The sequence below is a fragment of the Palaemon carinicauda genome, chromosome 4 (assembly GCF_036898095.1).
Source record: "Palaemon carinicauda isolate YSFRI2023 chromosome 4, ASM3689809v2, whole genome shotgun sequence".
In the NCBI taxonomy this organism is placed as follows: domain Eukaryota; kingdom Metazoa; phylum Arthropoda; class Malacostraca; order Decapoda; family Palaemonidae; genus Palaemon; species Palaemon carinicauda.
In genome coordinates, this window is record NC_090728.1 from 35,236,352 (window position 1) to 35,256,714 (window position 20,363).

The 20,363-nt window shown below is 32.6% G+C and overlaps 2 protein-coding genes across 2 annotated transcripts in view; one reads left to right on the plus strand and one right to left on the minus strand.

Moving 5' to 3' along the window:
* Positions 1 to 20,363, plus strand: part of Fnta (farnesyl transferase alpha) — a 239,746-nt gene that overhangs the window by 23,640 nt on the left and 195,743 nt on the right. The window lies entirely within an intron of this gene.
* Positions 14,602 to 16,362, minus strand: LOC137639034 (uncharacterized). Its single transcript, XM_068371351.1, has one exon. It carries the CDS (start codon positions 16,355 to 16,357, stop codon positions 15,023 to 15,025), a length of 1,335 nt encoding a protein of 444 aa, XP_068227452.1. The 5' UTR covers positions 16,358 to 16,362; the 3' UTR covers positions 14,602 to 15,022.

Sequence of the window (20,363 nt, forward strand, 5' to 3'; positions counted from 1 at the left end):
AGAAACATATGACTCTTCTTGGATTGCATAGGTAACTGGTATATCAAAAAGGTATTTCCAAGATTTTTGTATACATGCATCCAGGGGAAATATTTCAAACTACTTTTATTCTACCATGTTTTGAGTATTATTCTCTAGTCTACTATTTAATAGACCTCAGGTTTGCTCCATTAATCTAACATGAAATTTGTCTATCAATTTCCTCATTTTGACTTACCCATTAATCTCTTAACACCATCATTCAACTAGCTCATTGTACATGTTGGATAGAGTTTTTTCATAATTCTGACCATCCTTTGCAGTTAGGTCTTCACGGACTATACCATTCACCATGAAATACATGGTATGCGGTTAATTTTAACAATCTTGCCATTTCTTTGGTAAAAGTCAACGCTAAACAGCTTTTATTCTGGTTATGATAAATTGTGGAATGATCTTCATGGTTAAATTAGTGGAAGTTCACAAATCCAAACTTGAAGCAACTGCTGTTTTGTTGAGCAGCATGTCATTTTTCTCTCTCCATAGATGGGCTTTTATTTATATAGTTGGTATGGCCATTTATCTTTTTTTTTGTTATATATTTTATTTCTCCGTTTAAGATAACTCTGTACTAGTCTATTTCTTCTGCTTTTCTATTGGGACACTTGGACAAGTAGCGTTTAGTTTTACGCGAGTTACAGCTTGCAATAATAATAATAATAATAATAATAATAATAATAATAATAATAATAATAATAATAATAATAATAATAATAATAATATCGTCTTTTGACGATAGGGATGATACTCGTTCTCGCAGAATTGGTATTTATAATCCTGATAATCCTGATTATCATTTACAAACTGCAAATTTTTGTTCCGTTAGTGTGATTGTGGAAAAAATGGAAAAAATAATTTTAAGCTTTTGTGTTTAGTTAGTATGTGTTTTCCCAAAGATATGCCACTGAAATGAGTGTCCTGACAAGCTTGCAATAAGTGGAGTCCTTATTTCCATAAGATATTCTAATATACGGTTCCAGAGGCGAATCCAGTCTACCATACGATTTCTAGCTTTTTTTTTTTTTTTGGTATAAAGCTAGAAAGTTGTGTAAACCCTGCCTGGCTGTAATAATGACGGAGACAAAGTATGTCATTTTGATATATATATATATATATATATATATATATATATATATATTTTTACCTCCGCCAACGAAATTGGAAGGAGGTTTATGGTTTACCCCCCTGTTTGTATTTTTGTATTTGTGTGTGTGTTTGTCTGTTTGTGTGTGTGTTTGATAGGGAACACCTTCCTGGCCACAACCTTCATCGTAATGAAACTTGTAGGGATTAACAGTTATTCAAAAAGTTAAAAATGTTTAAATTTTGAAAGGTCAGAGTCCAAATTCAAGGTCATGGTCAGGCAAAATTTCCAATTCACGCAATCAGCCATAAGTTTGGATATCGTTTTCGCAGAGATTTCGAACTTGGTTCCTATTTGAGTGTGTGGAAATCCACGCCAATTGATATATGTTACGATCGAAGGTGAAGGTTAAGTCCATGGTCAAGATCAAGCAAAGGGTCAAATTTCGTTCATCAACCATTCGGCCATAATTTTGATCGTAAAGTAATGAAACTTGCAGGAATTTTAAACTTATGTAAAGAGCTGGAAATTATTAGATTTTGGAAGATCAAATGCCAAGGTTACAGACGAACAAATTGCCCCATATCACATGATCAGCTATTAATTTGAACATCCTTGTCACAGAGATTTCAAACTTGGTTCATATTTGAACGTATGAAAACCCCGCCAATTAATACATGCTAAGATCAAAGATCAAGGTCGAGCCAAAGGTCGAGAAATAAGCTGCTGCGGCAGAGTTCTGCGCTCTACTGAGTGCCCCTCTAGTTTATAATGAATTTTCCAGGTATACATTTACACTTTTATTCACATTATTTAAATGATAGTCAAATACATGTAAATACACAGTATTTAAAAGTAATATTTGCAGATTAATGTTAATATCATACGTTTTTGTAAGATCAATACATGAGGAATATATACTGTAATATTTTTCAAATAAAGATAATTTTCCTCGACTGTAAGATTTCCTAATTTATCTAATCAGAGTCCTTTTTTTAATTTTTCCAATTACGATAATTACTGCTTTCTATTTTTACAGAAAATAAAGCCAACACCGTTTACTTTTACTTGGTAGGCTACAACATATTTCTATTTTGATGAGGGACGTTACCACAAAAATTTCATCTGTGTTACGTGATTTCTTTTGCTTCTCCGTACAACTTGACTTTCCTCTAATCTCCTCCTCTTTAACAGTTCGGTCACATGATTCCACGGTTGACCAATCACGGTGTACAGCAGCTTTTCTGCGCCCGAACAGGACTCGGGCCAATAAGGCTGGCTTGACCCTTCGCATTCCAACCAACCCGAGGCATATTTCTTCATTTCACTACCGGTGATGCAGAATCTTCTTCACCTTTTACTTCTTTTTTTTAACATTTGTTCTAGATTCTAATATTCATATAATCGTTTTCATCTTCGTCTATTATCAATCTATATAATCATTACTTAACTCTTTTTTTTCGGATTTAATTTTCCAATCAAGTTTGATATTTTGTCGTTTATTTCTCCTTTTGCCACTTTAAAATTTCTTCTTCTTAAATTTCCCTTTAGGAAGTTTTTCGTCATTCTTATCTTATGATGATGCTATTTCATTCAATGTTTATTCCAGGGTTTCTCTTATCACATCTATTAAGGCTATCTTCATCGTCATTTTCGTGTTCCCTTCTTTCCGTTTTCCTTTGTTTTGTTTTTTCATCTTTCAATTGCCTTTCTTTTTCTTACTCATTGCCGTTGTACCTGCTAATGTTCTTATCCTTGTTCCTTTACCTTTATTCCGACAAGTCTAGTTTCATCACTAATTTCATATTTATTCCTTAACTATTTTAAAGCCCTTTATATCAACTTTCTCTTCATTTTTTTTTTTTTTTTTTTTTTTTTTTGTTAGTCAACTTCTCCCATTTTTCTTGTTTTTTTTAAACACCCCTCTCTCTCCCCATTTCCTTTCAATGTTCCTTTTCAGACTTCATCTCTGCAATTTGCGTTAAATTTCTGGGAGAAGTATTTTCTTTAATTAAAAAAAAATTAGTCTTATTCTCGTCATGAAGTAATTAATGGATCTAGTTAGCTTAACTTTGCTATTACACTCAAATAGGTTTCAGTTTTTTAATTCAAAGGTTTTATTTCTTTCTTCCAAGCAAATGTCGCTTGACGGATTACTACAAAAATGCTTTCCTTTTCTATAAACCTTTTCTTGACTTTTCTGATAAATTTAGTTTACCAGTGACATTCGCCAACTACATATTAAATCTAATATTCACTATTAACTACTGAATTATTGTCATCTTTACTAGAACAGTACTAGAGGCACTGCAAGTCAAAATCACGTGTTTAATTAGATTTGAATGACATATTTATTGAAGAGATCAACGCCAATAATCCAGGAGAACTGGTAACGCGAGAAGGAAGAACCTGGTAAAACGATATTGATTGTGTCTTACCTGAAAAAAAAGTGTCAGTCCCTGTCTACCTCGTGTCATGAATATTTGAGATGAGATTAATCTCATGTATTGTTTTCTTTGATAGTAAAAATTATAAGATTCAGAATCTTTGTTCGTGAATGGTTAGACTGCGAATTTCTTTAGTGCTTGGCCGTTATAGTTTAAAGTTGGGTTCATGTTTCTTTTACTTATATGCAAACGAAAGAAAAAATTGTAAATTAAATTTTACCATTAAACTCACTGGTGCTGTGACTTCTTTTTCAGATATATAGAGCTGAACCTTATAAGATGAGATTCATACGTATGAGAAATAATTGGTCAGATTAATTTTTAGAACAGGTATTTTCTTTAGGTAAGATCTTTGGCAAATAGAACATTTCTACAATAACTAATGCTCTAGAAAAGTTAAAAGAATCTGCGCCACTAGAACAATGTTATAAGGTGTAACCTTAGATGTTGAAGTTGGTTTAACTGAATTATCTATAAATAAAAAGGACAGTGACATTTCCCTTGGAAGCAAGACAATGCCCTAGATACTGACCTTATATCATATAATCAGCGCCCAAGAGGCACCAATTTAACTAAGACCAGGGAGGACTAGGTAATGGTTGCTGATGACTCGGCAGGTAGACCTATAGGCTCCCCAAAACCCCTATCCTTAGATCATAAGGATGATAAGGTTACAGACACTAAGGAACCAACGAGTCTGAGCGGGACTCAACCCTAGTCTGACAATTACCAGGCAGAGACGATACCAATAAGGCCACAGTAACTTCGGATGTTTATAGTGAGATTTGCTCTAATAACGCTTTTGGTAGCAAAGATGCAAAAGCTCCTCGGGGCCTTTCAATGTAGTATGTAACGAGGTTACACGTAAAAGTCATGTTTCATCTAAATCATTCTAGAATATTTAGCAGCACTTTAAAATGGTCAATGTGAATCTGCAGTGAGGTATATTGAATTTTGAAGTGTCCATTCTGGGAGGGAACTCGTTGAAAATCTACCAGGAAGATGCTGCTGCTTCTTAAATTCTTGAACAATTTACCTCAAGTTTTTCGGAGAGTTCGTCCGCGGTTGTCGAATCTGGCGAGGCTTTGTCATCTGGTCCTTCTGCGGACCCGAGAAAGATAAATAAAAACCTTAATAGCATCACAGATACACATGAAAAAAAAAATTTGCCTTATCTCTAAAATTATCACCAATAAAATTGGTTGCTTGATTAACTCACTATAGGGATGTTGGGTCATTTCTTATTATTATGTAAAGTTAATTTACTTAATGTGAGTGATACGTTGACTGGTGAGCATACGAGCATACCAGGTGTGCTAACAAATGTTAGCACATTGTACTAATTGTATCTAATGTATGAAGTAACCTTAGAACATTTTCATGTGTACATAAAGTCTATTCGTATAAAGTACTGCTTAGGTATTGAGAAGGAACGAGATGAAATATATCAAATACTTTTTATGCAAGTAAGTCTTACCATCAAGGGTTGGGATTTTCTCCAAATGAATTACTCTTTGGTAAAAGGAGCAGATATTTGCTTTTGACAATTTGATGAAAGTTCAATGTCAGGTGTAAAGAGAACATAATAAAGGGTCAGGAGAAACGTAAATACAATGTTGGTGATAAAATACTACTGTTCAAGTTTGCTTTGAAATATTCCAAAGCAGTGTTTTTCGGGAGGGGGTTAGTTGCTAAAGTTTGAGAAGGTTCTGACGGTGGGGGGGGACGTCTGTTTGTTGATTTCAAATCCAAGAACAGATTCCTGAATTCTCAGGTACATGTACTGTGGTCTTGTTGATAGTCCGATTGGTAAAGTCGTCCATGCAGGAGTCATTGTTTCGGCTCAGGGCATAAGATCGCCAGAAGCATTTATCATAAATGAATTTCCTCTAGATATATATTCCCAAGGGTAGAGTTCGATATTAAATACAATTGTGGTTGATATTTACAGTATATTCTCATTAATCCCAGAGACATTATAATCATGTATGCTTACATTTCCGTCTCTCCAAACTATCATTTTCAATTCTGTGCCAGCACCAAATTCCTTAAAAATCTCACAATCAGTATTTTTACTAATGAAAATTGAGGTAGACATATAATTGTCATGTGTGTTTATTAGTTTATTACAACATCCTAACTTCACCTATATAAATTAACATTGGCTCCTCTTGTTATAAGTATACTGCGTCTCTTCCGATTCATTTGCAGAGATCATCAGCATCCCTGTCTTGTAAGAGGACTCTCACTCTCTCTCTCTCTCTCTCTCTCTCTCTCTCTCTCTCTCTCTCTCTCTCTCAATGATCTTTCAGAATCATCTTATTTCATATTTACCACTGACCTATCATTGACTTGAAGGTCGTGGCCGTTTAACCTTTATTGAAGCAAGAAACAGCTTTACTGACATGCACACATTTACCAAGGAAATGTTGATAAGGTTTATTTTATAACTGGTTTCCACTCTGCAACGCCCTTATTGAAAAATACAAATTCGCAGGTGGATGACGCAACACTCGGGCTTTGGCAAAGAGAGAAATGTGACAATTTTCTTTATCACTATTCGATTTGTCTATGTTAACTACGCTGATTATAGAAACACCACCTTCTGGCATATAACTATTGCGCCTTCAATTATTTGAATCTGTAATAAATAATGATATTTTCCATTCAAGGAAATTCCATTTGGCAGCGCTGTCCTAAAGTTCTCTCACGAACCTTAACTATACTGATGATTGTTACCTTGGTCACGTGTACAGAGGTATGACTTTTCATTCATGTGTACTGATGAAGAAAAGAAATGCTAAACACTTTCATAAGTAAACTCGGGTTGCTTCCGATAACATATGAAAAATTCACTCAATTTTCTGCTAAAAATATTCATATCTAATAAGGAAACGATCGTTAGACAATTAACCAACTACCAATTATCTAGCCTCTACCTTCCTACCAAACTTTTTTGACACACGTGGTCTTCAAATATTACATTATATTAGGTGGGACAAGGTGCCTCTGATGCCATCTATTGGAGGTAAAGTAAAACTCTTTACGATGTAAAGGAGGGAATTTGGGGGTCTGCGTCATCGTGCCTTTGGGAATCCAGCAATATTGTTATTCAACGTAGTTTCTACTAATAATATATGTCATGCCATGAAACATATTAATTATATGTCGTTTTCATAAAAAGGTAAATGAAAATTAGATCAAGTAACTGTAATCAGTATATTGTCTCATCGATTTCAGTACATGTGGCATATCTGGCGAACACTACCCCCTTCCCCCATTGCCTCCAAGAGTAATTGAACTAACGATTGTTGGCTGAAAATATTTGTGACATTTATTGTGAAATTTTCAATTTCCCACGAATTAAGTGGTGGTCAGACAACAAGGAACATCAAATTCACGTGCGTCTGTTTTATAGCTATTTTGTGCCTAAATAGCAACAGAAATGAAGTAATAAAAATCATAATGAGTGTATGATGGGGATAATTAGGAATTTGGTACTCTACTGCTAAAGCATCTATTGGTCATCAAAATAAACAATGTGTAGAGCTCTTTAATCCTTGCATTCTGGAAACTTCCATGACGTCATTTTGGTTTAAAAATTGCCAAAAAATAGCCATCTTATTGGAACTGAATATAATTTTTAACTGCCACAATTTTTTTTCTAGATAACTTTCAATCCAACACCTTTCACCAATGGGATAGAATCATTCATATAAAATTATAAATGGAACAAAGTACGTGAGCTGACATCTTTTTATTTAACATATTTTCTTGGTATTTTATTTTAATTAATGCATAAAAAATTCATAATTCAATAATACTATTTTTCTTCTGATTTTTAGGCTTTTAAGTTATGGCAATTATATGCAAAATGCAGATATGTGTTATAAAAATATATAGAGCAGATACCAATATTCTAAAAGCAGAATTGGAACTCAGCAATAGAATTAAAAACCCTAACTTTAACCAAAATATATTCATGTCCGCAGCAAATATGTTGTTAGCTAATCATAAGTCCAATTGTAGATATAAATCCTCTATAAAGTGAGCCTTCTTACATGTGCCAGGGGCGTAGGAGGGTTTTTTTCGGATGGGTGGCTAAAGTTTAAAAAGACACTGATGGTGGGTCGCCTGGGTGTCTCCCACAGAATTTATTTTACTATGCAACACCCTTAGATGCGATTTCCTAGCATCTGACAGCAGATAGTAGCAACATCAAAATAATATTTTTGGACGATTATCATGTGACCGGTTGCAATATGAACACATTGACTAAGCCTACTTGATGAATATACCGAAAACTTACCAACGATGTTGATTCTTTACTATAAACTCATTCCCCTTATCGATGAAGTTAGGGCTATCAGTTTTCTCAAGGTTAAAAGAATACTTTTAACCCTGAGTTTTCTAAGCTTACTATGTTGTTACTTACGATTTATTATATCTGTCATTTATTTTTCAGTTTCAATTTTATCTTTAATTTTCTAACGGCTTTTATGTTTTAAATTGCGTCTTATTTATAGCTTAGATATGACAAATACCTAATGTTTCGTTGATAATTATGTTATTTGTCTTTAGTTTTAAGCTATAGCGATATGTTATGAGGATGAAAACCTCACAAATAGAGAACTCCATAGACTTGATGATACGGCTTTGGTCATAAAAAAATCAAGGCTCTTAAAATGCCTTTCTATTCGAAAAAACAATATATTATAATTATTATTATTATTATTATTATTATTATTATTATTGTTGTTGTTGTTGTTGTTTTTGTTGTTGTTGTTATTGTAGAGATGGGAAACGAGGCCTCTAAGACGAGAATAAAGGCAAAGCTAGAGCGAATAGAGAATAGAATGCCGACATGTATTATGGGTATATAACGGCTTAATAGATTAGAGAATCATTTCATAAAAGAAAAAATGGCAGGAGTAGTAAAGATTCTAGAGATAAAAATTTCACGACTGAGATGGTGTGGGCATGTGTTGAAGATGGATAGTGGACAGGGAGTGAAGAGGGCTTAAGAAAAACCTGTTAAGTCGAGGCGATTGAGAGGGAGGCAAGGAATAATGACGAGATAAGGTGAAGGATGATATGGAGAAAAGAGGTTTTTGTGGAAGATGATGCCTTTGATAAAAAGCATTGGAGAAGGTGCACCAGGTAACAGACTCCTTAATGTAGGGATAATGGTAGGAAAGGATATAATATATATATATATATATATATATATATATATATATGTTAGTGTGAGAATGTTATACGCACACATCGTGGTTCCATCTCATGTCTCTTCAATGTGATATAGAATTATTAGACTTGTAGGTTACTTCTTAGAATACGTCAAAGTTTAAGTTAACTTTAAACAATTTATTGTTAGCTCCATCACTGGAGTATGGATGGTTTGGTCGGATGACCATTCCGTATGAAAAGATGAATAGAACTACTTTACAATAAGCTCGCGTCGATAATGAAGTATTAGTTATCTCGGCGTTTATTACAAATAAAAAGAGATATGATCACGTAGCCTTATAGCCGGAAGTCAGGTGATTCCGGTAGGGATCAATAGGTCAACTGTTTCTCACAGGAGACTTGTGACATGTTTACAAGACATAGATAAATGTTTACCTATGCAATACTTTAGCTTAGTCTATTTTCACATCCTGTTATGGCTGTTGTCACACACTCCCAACTCTCCAATGATCCCTTGGGTCATGGGTTTACAAATGTATATATATATATATATATATATATATATATATATATATATATATATATATATATATATATATATATATATATATATATATTCATGATTTATTTTCAATTTATATTATGTTTCTATTCATGTATAATTCTGAAGAATATTTTCATACTATAAAATCTTGATACTTTATGATTATTTAATCCTAAATAGAAATTGTTAGTGGTCTGAAAAAAATTATAACCTTGGCTGCTTACTTTGTGATTTCGAACAGTCTTACGTCATATAACTTATTCTGGTATTATTTATCATATCACTAAAAATTCATGTCAAATCAAGATGGTGGAGGTCAGGTTACAATTATTAACATGACCCACAATTTCTTTCACTTTGCCTACCTTGCACCCCCTCCCCCCCCTCCCTACCTCTCTCTCTCTCTCTCTCTCTCTCTCTCTCTCTCTCTCTCTCTCTCTCTCTCTCTCTCTCATGGTACTTTAAAATATTTAAATAACTATAAAATGAGAATAAAAGATTTGGCCATTTTTTTAAAGTCTGCCTCTATTGAATTTGCCATTCAGAGAAAATTAGAACAGTTATTCATAGAAAATGGGTCAGATACTCCTATTCTTGTTACTGTAAGCTCTATTCTTTCATTGCTCGAGAATTTTTACTTGCAAAAGCTGCTAAAACTATAATTATTATTATTATTATTATTACTATTATTATTATTATTATTATTATTATTATTATTATTATTATTATTACAGAAACATAAGTAGACTCAATTTTACAATTTGAAATAACTAGGCCAAGCATTTATGTAATTGCAAACGAAAATGAAGAATCATGTAATATTCAGAACAGGCAGACATCCGAGTGCTAAATTAAATCATTTATATTTTGTACTGCAAATTATCTTGCATGAATATATGAATTTCGAGTCCAAACGTGCAACAACTATAAGTATTTTGTTAAATTTTGGGGCTTTGTATCTTTTTAGGATCTTGGTTTCGGCTTCTTGTCCTTTGTCAATAGTGCATTCGGCATCTTGATCCTACACTGGCTGCTGTTTATCAACCATCCTCATTAATGAACGAAAAAGCCTTAGTCACTTTGTGCAGGCCTATTTGAAAGAGGAAAACGGCAGTTGGCAAACTTTCTATACTCTTGCCTGCCTGTCTGGTCTTTAGCAGCCGACTGTCATCTTAAATTATTTAACAAAAACTGTAGATTTATCAAATTTCTTATTTCTGGTCAGGATATTAATTTATAGCACTGCTGTTCAAAGATTACTATTATTATTATCCAAGTTTGATTGAAGATAATGACTGCCATTATCTTTCTTCAAACTAGCATAGAAGAGGGTCTCCTACCGAAATATTATTATTATTATTATTATTATTATTATTATTATTTGGAAGTAGGCCTTCTTTCAAGCAGGTTCCATTGAAAATTACAGCTGCCCCAATGGCTTTGGTTTTGTAGTTTTGCAATTGAAGAGTTCAACTATAAAATCAACAACACTGAGGAAGCTATAATCTTCAATGAAACCTATTATTATTATTATTATTATTACTACTACTACTACTACTACTACTACTACTACTACTACTACTACTACTACTACTACCACCACCACCACTACTACTACTACTACTACTACTACTACTACTACTACTACCACCACCACCACCACTACTACTACTACTACTACTACTACTACTACTACTACTACTACTACTACTACTACTACTACTACTACTATTATTATTATTATTATTATTATTATTATTATTATTACTGTTTTCGTCATCGGTTTTGTTTTTGTTTTCGTTATTAGCCTCTACCTTAGTGGGGAAACAGAAGAATATAAACGCAAGGATAACAGAAACCAAGTTTCTGTTATCCTTTTTTTTTTTTTTTTTTTTTTTTGATGTCTCTTGATGTCTCATGTGCATTTTGTACTTCGCTGTTCTATTATCATTTATAGCTTCTAGTCGTTATATACCTTTTTAAAGAATATGTGCAACTTTGCTCCTTCCTCTTCAATGTTTTATTACTTTTCGTAAATACAAATTCCTGATTTACATATTTAGTAACAACAACAACAACAACAACAACAACAACAACAACAACAACAACAACAACAACAACAACAACAACAACAAATAATAATAATAATAATAATAATAATAATAATAATAATAATAAGGATTAAGCTTGTAGTCTATCATTCATAAGTCTAATTCTTTAATGATTAATAAAATATGGCTCGTAAATTTATATATCGTTTATTATCTTTTATGTACATAAACAGAAACATATATATACGTATAGGGGATTATCATATGTCAATAATAATAATAAGGCCACACGTAATAATACTTTAAGCTTTTAATTGTCAGGATATAGAACTGCTCAAGTTTAAGACATTTTCATCATTATTTAGGGAAATAAACAATATTTCATTTTCAATGTTTTTCAAATATATTTCTTAAGGATCTTATTCTAGTATATTCTTGAATATATATCTGCGTTATTGTAAAAACATCAATTCTTTACGAGAATGGTTAGTTAAATACAGATTTGATAGAGCAGCTCGAGAAAGCAAGAGAAGTAGCTTAGAGTTTTGTGTAATCCTTTAACATCAAAGGTTCTCTACTTTCCACCTCGTTTCGTTACAAACTTGAAAGGAAAGACTAGAGTGTAAAATGTTTAGATAACTCTTGTTTCTGGTTGACTGACATTTGATACATTTTTAAATGGAAATAAGATTTTTTTTTTCCTGAAAATTATTTCGAGAATAAGTTAATTAACCAAAATGACCATTTGCTCTCAGTAACGACTTGGTTAATAAGACTAACTACTCAGAGATCACCATACCTCCGTTACTTACCAGAAGACCAATATACTTGTATGAGTGGGTGCAATACGTAGGCCTACCTATTTTACATACATGGGCAAAAAAATCTGCACTGTGAAATGTACTTACTTTACGTATACACGGATAACAATAGCCATAAGTTTTTCTATACATAAAGCTTTAAGCCTCCGGATCCCAAATCCATCAAATGTCAATCATTTTAAAGATACAATACAATGAAAAGATGCTTTTGCAGTTCTTCAGATCCACTAATAAATGCAAAACAAGACGGAGGAAGCGTCGTTACTTTTCAAATTTATTATTATTATTATTATTATTATTATTATTATTATTATTATTATTATTATTATTATTATTATTATTTTCTGTAAATAGCCAAGTTCCAACCCTAGTTGGAAAAGCAGAATGCTACAAGTCCAAGGGCCCCAACTGGGAAAGTTACACAGTGCGGATATGGAAAGGAGAGGTAAAAGAATAAACTATAAAAGATAAATAAGAAATAGTATATATTTAGATAAATAACAATGCTAAATAGATGAAAATCAAATAGACAATTTATCACTATATATGGGATATATGTAAAATTGTAAGCAAGTAACAATGGCTAATGGATGTATATATCTGAATAACGAAGGAAAATCACTTTACAAAAATAATATATAGCTTAGTGTAACTATACCAGTGTTATAAATAAATCGAACCATACGCTTATTTTTGCTATACTAATATGCAATCTTCCACAAAGTACTAAAGTAATCACGAGTGACTTGTGTGTACAAGATAACAGATTACTTTAGACTCATTTTGTGCCTCTGCCTCTTGGCATCCTGTAACAGAATCCACAGGGTTAGGATACACTTTAATTCCTCTTTTCCTACACAGGAAAATACAATAAAGTATATCAATGACTATTATTCCGTACGTTCCTTCAACATTCATTCTGTTGGACATGGCTATTTCGTAAATTGTGGCTGTTTAAAACCAGAAAATGACAAAAAGAAATTAGAACTTTTCCCCCCCAGAGTAGACAGGTCTCCGAAATTTTTAAAATGCTTTTTCTATTTGCATGATTTGTCTCTCAAGCGTGAATTTACTAAAGGAAAGTTACAAAACTCTAAATAAGCTATAAGTACTTGAAAAAAAAACTTGGCAATGAAAATATATGGGTAAGGAAAGATCAAATGTTCTAGACTTCCTAACAAATATACTTCAAGTTTTATTAGGTTTTTGTGTCATCCATCATAAGTTGCAGCATTAATCTTATTTAGATTTCTTATAAAGGAAATAATTTAAGACCAGAAACCAAAGGTTCGCTGCAATACTGTAATTTTATTTTTTTTACTAAGTACGATCACACATTGCATACTGTATGCATAATTATAAATAGCTATTTATATGTTTACCTAAAAAGCACACAATATTTTACAGTGGCTAGAAAATTTCATGCGTTCCTATTCGTTTATTGCTATGAACTTTTTTTTTTTAAAGAAAGAGTAAAGGAAAATATTAAATTTTTCTTTTGTTATGCAACTGTAATTATCTATTTTTTTAATCCCTTCCATCTGTTATTTAGTATTATAACCTTGCAGTTTTGTTAATTGGTCTATATAACATGACGAGCGTAAAAAAGCTACCTGTATTTATGAAAGTTGCAACCGTAAGAACCAAAAAATAATTGACAACACTTCCATTTCATGTGTCGATATACATCCATGTTGGCTCGACTTTTAATACCTAACATGCATAAATGCACGTGGGTTTATTTGGTTTAATGTGAATTGTATTATATCAAATTATTGACATAAAGTAAAAATCTTTTAGATCTTAGCCTTCAACGATTGCATACCTCCAACAATAATAGAATGGTTGACCAAATACCCAGCGTCATTTACGATGTCTTTCAAACAGGAAGCTACAATAACAATAACCGATGTGATAAAAAGAATCTGTAACCCGATCCTTATTCAGAACAACATTGCTTTTTAATCCATTGTTGCTTTATAATCCATTACTTGTAGATTAAAGTTAATATTTTAATTTCCTTTCGTAAAAAGCCTTTCATTAGTTTTCACAAAATCTTACTGACAATCAGATGAAAACAGAACTAAATTCATAATTTCCTTGTAAGGAAATAAATCACTACGTCAGACATCATGTTTCACACTGTGCGAAAGAATAATTAAACATATTCTCTTGTTTATGTATTAACACATCTTACAAAGAAATTCTGTAACTAATTGTTTTTTCATCTTAAGAGAATAATTTGAAACTCGATACTTTCCCTTTTTCCCATCTATAGTCTAATTATTATGATTTTCATCTTTATCACAGGTATTCATGAGTTACAGATCATATTAGACATTCCATTAATCATCGATGAGTACAATTCACTTGTTGATTGAATTTCATCACGATGTTAATTCAATGCATTCCAGTTAGTTAAAGTTAGCTTGCCCCTCAGGTTATAGAGGGACACTTCAAGCAGTAGCCAGTCTATGTAAACCTGAATTCCCTTTAAGATGCGCTGATATGTATTTCATATCAGAGCACTCTTGCTGGCCCTGGAATTTCATTTATATGTCCGCAGATATTTTTTCACTCTCTTTTGATTACTGTTGATTCTGTGAAGGTGACTTTTTTTCCTTAGTTACTACATGCATTTTCTTATGTATATTATGACATATGCACGTTTTTTTTACCTTTGCTAAAATCTGTAACGTTGCTAACATAACAAGCAGTTTTCTGTTTGCCAAAAAGTCTGTTTACCATCCAATTCATTTTCCATCTTAATTATTAGTAGTGTGCACAATAATATAGTAATTATCAATTTATAGTTGAAATTATTGATATATGAGAAGGCAGCAAGTTTAGTCGTCAAATAGTAATTTTCTCCCCATTCCAATGTCATCTTTTTTCCCGTTCATGATCCAGCCGAGGAAATTCTTGTAGCTCTCTGTCTCCTCGACGTCTGCCATCATGGACGGGTAAGAGGGTTTTGGGGCTTTTGGCTTTGATTTCTTATCTTTGCTATCTGGTGTCATATCTTTTGGTGTCATCACCTTGACGCTTTGTGGTCGGTTGTCTATCTTTGACCCGTCATCATCCTCTTCGTCATCCTCGTTTTTGTCATCGTCTCGTTCGTCATCTTTCTTTTTGTCATCTGTCTTTTTGTCATCTTTCTTTTTATCGGCTATTTTGTCATCTTTCTTTTTGTCGGCTATTTTGTCATCTACCTTTTCGTCATCTTTGTCTTTGTCATCGTCTTCATTTTCCCTATCCTTCTCCTTTCCATCTTTGGGGTCTAGATTCTCTTTGCCCGTCTTTCGTTGCAGTTCCTCGTCCTCCCTTTTTTCTTTCTCCTTTCTAGCTTTCTCTTCTGCCTCTCTTTTACGCATATCTTTTTCTTTGTCTGCCTTGCGCTTTTCTTCTTCCTCTCTCTTGCGTTTGTCTTCATCTTTCATTCTACGTTCATAGTCATCGGCATCTTCATCCGCCCTTTTCTTTCTCCTTTCTCTTTCTTCCTTTTTGCGCTTCTCCTCTTCTTCTTTCTCTTTTTTCTTCCGTAACTCCTCCTCCTTAGCTCTCTCTTCCTCTTCTCTTTGTCTTCTCTTCTTCGTCTCTTCCATCTCTTTGCGCCATTTCTCTTCCTCTTCCTCTCTGCGTTTGCGTCTTTCTTCTTCTTCTTTACGGCGTCTGACTTCTTCCTCCTCTTCAGCTAACTTTCTCCGTTTCCTCTCCTCTTCATCTCTCTTTCGCCTCTCCTCCAGTTCTCTTTCCCACCTCTCAGACTGTTCGCGCCACTTCCTTTCTTCAGCTTCTCTCCTCTTCTGGTCTTCCTCATCTCTTCTCTTTCTTTCTTCTTCCCATTGCTTGTCCTGTTCGAGTCTCCGACGACGATCCTCCTCATCCCTCTTCCTCCTTTCTTCTTCTTCTTTTTTGCGTCGTTCTTCATCCTCTCTCTTCCTTCTTTCCTCCTCTTCTCTCCTTTTCCTCTCTTCTTCCTCTTTTCTCTTCCGCTCTGCTTCTTCCTTCTGTCTCGCAAGAATTTCTTTCTCGGTTTCGTTTATCCCAGCTGGTTTTGTTGGTTCTTTGACCAGCAAGTTTGTCTTGACTTTCCTGGGTTCCGTTGGTAAATTGTTAGCTTTCTTATCCCTGACATAATCAGCCAAGGAACTGTAACCCAACTGTTTCCAAGTAGCCATTCTCTTGAGATCTGTAAGTGACAAATAACAATAATTTAGTATCACGCAGAAAATATTTTAGACCCTCTGAAACTTTGTCAAGGCAAGACTACATTGAAAAATCATGACTAATACCTCAGGTATAGTTTTTGTAAGTACTACCTCATAAATAAATATGCAAGAAGAGCTATTAGACAAAACTGAGATTAAGGTGAAGATAAGATTTACTTAATAAATTTGTGTATATGATAAATTTTTTATTATTCTTATAAGTAGACTAAATTTTCATCTAAAGTTGAATAATTTGAATGTGGGCTTTACAGTACTTGGTAACCTTGTGAAACCTTGCTAAATCTACTACAAATATTATGTGATGTAGAGTCAAATTGTGTTACATCCAATCTATACATCCCAGATAACCTATAAAGATTGTATCAATCACATGTTCAGTCATACAATAAATGGAAGTCAGGTATAATTCATTCATACAATTTTGGCGGTGCATAACACCTCTATATTTGGTATAATTCATTTTGTAATTTTGGCAGTGCATAACACCTCTATATTTGGTATAATTCATTCATGTAATTTTGGCAGTGCATAACACCATATTTGCAGTAATCTCACAAATCCTGAACCTTTTAGTCCCATTACTCCAGAACCTCTTAGTCTGCCTGTCCTTTTTCAAATTAAAACTTCCATATTTCTCAGCTTTTTCCCTATCCTAACTTCTCCTTTTCTCTTCTATGAACCTAATTTCATCAAAACACACTAATTCCTGTTACCATTCAAGCTAAATGTTTTACATTTCTTTTCATATTTTTTTCCATATTTCTCTCTGTTTCAACCTTTCTTTTTTCGCATACCCTGCCCCCTTGCTCAACTATCTTGACATTTTTTGTTTCCCATTATCTAAAGAACCTCTTGATAACTGTACAAGAAGAAAAAGAGCTGTAGGACCGCATAATTTGGGAGTAAATGGAGAGCGTGGTCCTACAAATACCATATATTTCCCAGTTCTTCCACAATTTTCACTCTATCTATCATATTCTAATTGACTTATTTCAGTTCTCCTAGTATCACACCAAGAGGTTCCTGACATTGCACGTTGCAAGGTTTAGTTTTGAATACGAATACAGTATGTGCATTCATGTGTATGTGCAGGCTATATATATATATATATATATATATTATATATATATATATATATATATATATATATATACCTGTATATATATATATATATATATATATATATTATGTATATATATATATATATTATATATATATATATATATACATGTATATATAAATATATGTATATAAATATATATGTATATATATATGTATATAAATATATATATATATATATATGTATATATATATATGTATATAAAATATATATATATTATATATGTATATATGTATAAATATATATGTATATATGTATATATGTATGTATATATATATATAATATAATATATACACACACACACATATATATATATATTATATATATATAGATAGATAGATAGATAGATAGATAGATTTATAAATATTTTTATGTGTGAGTATGTGTAAGTGTTTTGTGTTTGACGTGTAGGCTTCTCTGATTCTCAACAGGTTATGAGTATAAGTGAATGAACCAAGAAACTAAATGTATAGTCGTTGTCATGAGAGACTTAGTTGTTAATGGAAACATAAGATTGCATGTCGTTTGTCTTCAAGAGGTTTGGTACTTGATCACGCTATACTGTCGCTCGGTAAGAACTGGGACTACTTTCAATGTCTTCATTTGAACTACATAAGGCCAATAGTAAGACGTCATTTCTGATGTTAGTTACATTTATTTTTTCATTTCCTTACTATACTATACATTTTGATCGACTTATTGAAAAGATAACATTGTTATCATGTTTATATTGTTTTAGCATGTGCCAATGGAAAATGTTTTCACTGGACCCTACGCGATATAATTCGCGTGTCATGCATTCCTAAAGGACACAAAATTCATGCTTCTTCATCAGAGATAGCTTAGTTGATTGTATAGTTTCAAGGCCATTCCATTATTTTTCTCAAAGGGTGTTTTAAAACTAATGGCAAAATATAGATCTAGGAATTCATAAAACTACAAAAGCAAAATTTGTGTGGTATGTAACATGTAAGCCATAAAATCCATGAATTATTTATTTTATATCAATCTCAGACCCCCAATAAAAAATGAATTAATTTATTTCAACTTTGGATATGTTAATTATAAAAAAGAGCGATGATATCTAAATACCTTAAATTTGGAAACTAAAGTGGTCCCCTCTTTTAAAATCTTTTTAAACTTGATGGGTATATAATAGTAAGTATATATGGTCAATTTTGTCCGAGAATCTGCAACTTTTTTTTTATAATTGAGAGGACTATGAGGGCGTATGAGTACTACCAGTCAAGTTTTATTTTTCACCTCAATTTCACCTGTCAGCAAAATTAATCGTGACAACAACTATGTCTCATTACAAGAGAGAGAGAGAGAGAGAGAGAGAGAGAGAGAGAGAGAGAGAGAGAGAGAGAGAGAGAGAGACAGAGAGAGAGAGACAGAGAGAGAGAGAGAGAGAGAGAGAGAGAGAGAGAGAGAGAGAGAGAGAATTTGAACACTGTGTGAAGCACTATTAACAATGAGAAGTGATGAAATATCTCCAGCAAATCAGCTGTTCCGACATTTTAGCCTTAGGACGACCACATTGGAATAACGATCCTGACGACACCGACACCTGGGAGCTACAAATACTTACTTGAGCACTGACTATTTGAGCCGACAACGGAATTAATAGATAGAATTTGAAATGAGACTTATTTCAACCTACTAGTAAAAAACATCTATTTGTATCAAGCTTGAAATTAGGTAGTACAACCGAGTCAACTATTGGATTAAGAAGACTATTCCACAATTTCATCAAAGCAGGAATAAAACATCTAAAATACTGTAGACCATAAATTAAACTTTCATAGGGAATAGCAAGTTTATGTGGTGGATAGCATAGTCTGGAAAGAGTTAAATACAATGGACGGTCAAATTCTAATTATATATATATAATATATATATATATATATATATTATATATATATATAATGTGTGTGTGTGTGTGTGTGTGTGTGTATGTATGTATGTATGTATATATATACATATGTGTATATATGTATGTATGTATGTTTATATACATAATATGTATATATATATATATATATATTATATATATATATATATATATATATATATATATATATATACATATGTATGTATGTATGTATATATGTATGTATGTATATAGTATGCATGCATATATGCAGTATGCACGTTAATCTAATTAAACGAAGGTACCAGAAATTATTAAACAAATCAGTGGTCATAAATTTTAAACGATGTTCCTAGGGCACACTGGTCCCCAAAAATTTCAAAAGATTGTCCAAATACCGTTTTATTTCTTCAAAAATGAAAAGAGGCCGGCTGGATATGTTTGTCAGAAGTTAAATTGTAATCACGGGACTGATATCTGGAATTTAAAATATGTTAAATGTAGATAGAAAACAATACTCAAATTTAATTTTTTCATACCGTGCTACATCAGATATCATCGCATGATCTGATAACATTTGTTTTAAGATTTATTGTTTTACGATATCCCTAGTAGAAAATAACAATTCTTGTCTTTTTTCATAGTCACTTTCGCACAAAACATATATTGGGCTTTTACCGACATATACAAATACTGGAATCAATATATAATAATGTGATAAGAATGCAGTAATCTTAGTCAAATTGTCTACTTTATCTGACTTTTGGAGAAACCTTAAAGAAAAAACGAATGGTAATGTTACTCTAATAACTAGCGTTGGTTTGAGGTTGCATACACTCGCAGACCTAATATGTACTTAGTAATAGTTGAAATTCCAGATTAAAACACACTCTCTCTCTCTCTCTCTCTCTCTCTCCTCTCTCTCTCTCTCTCTCTCTCTCTCTCTCTCTCATCTCGTCTCT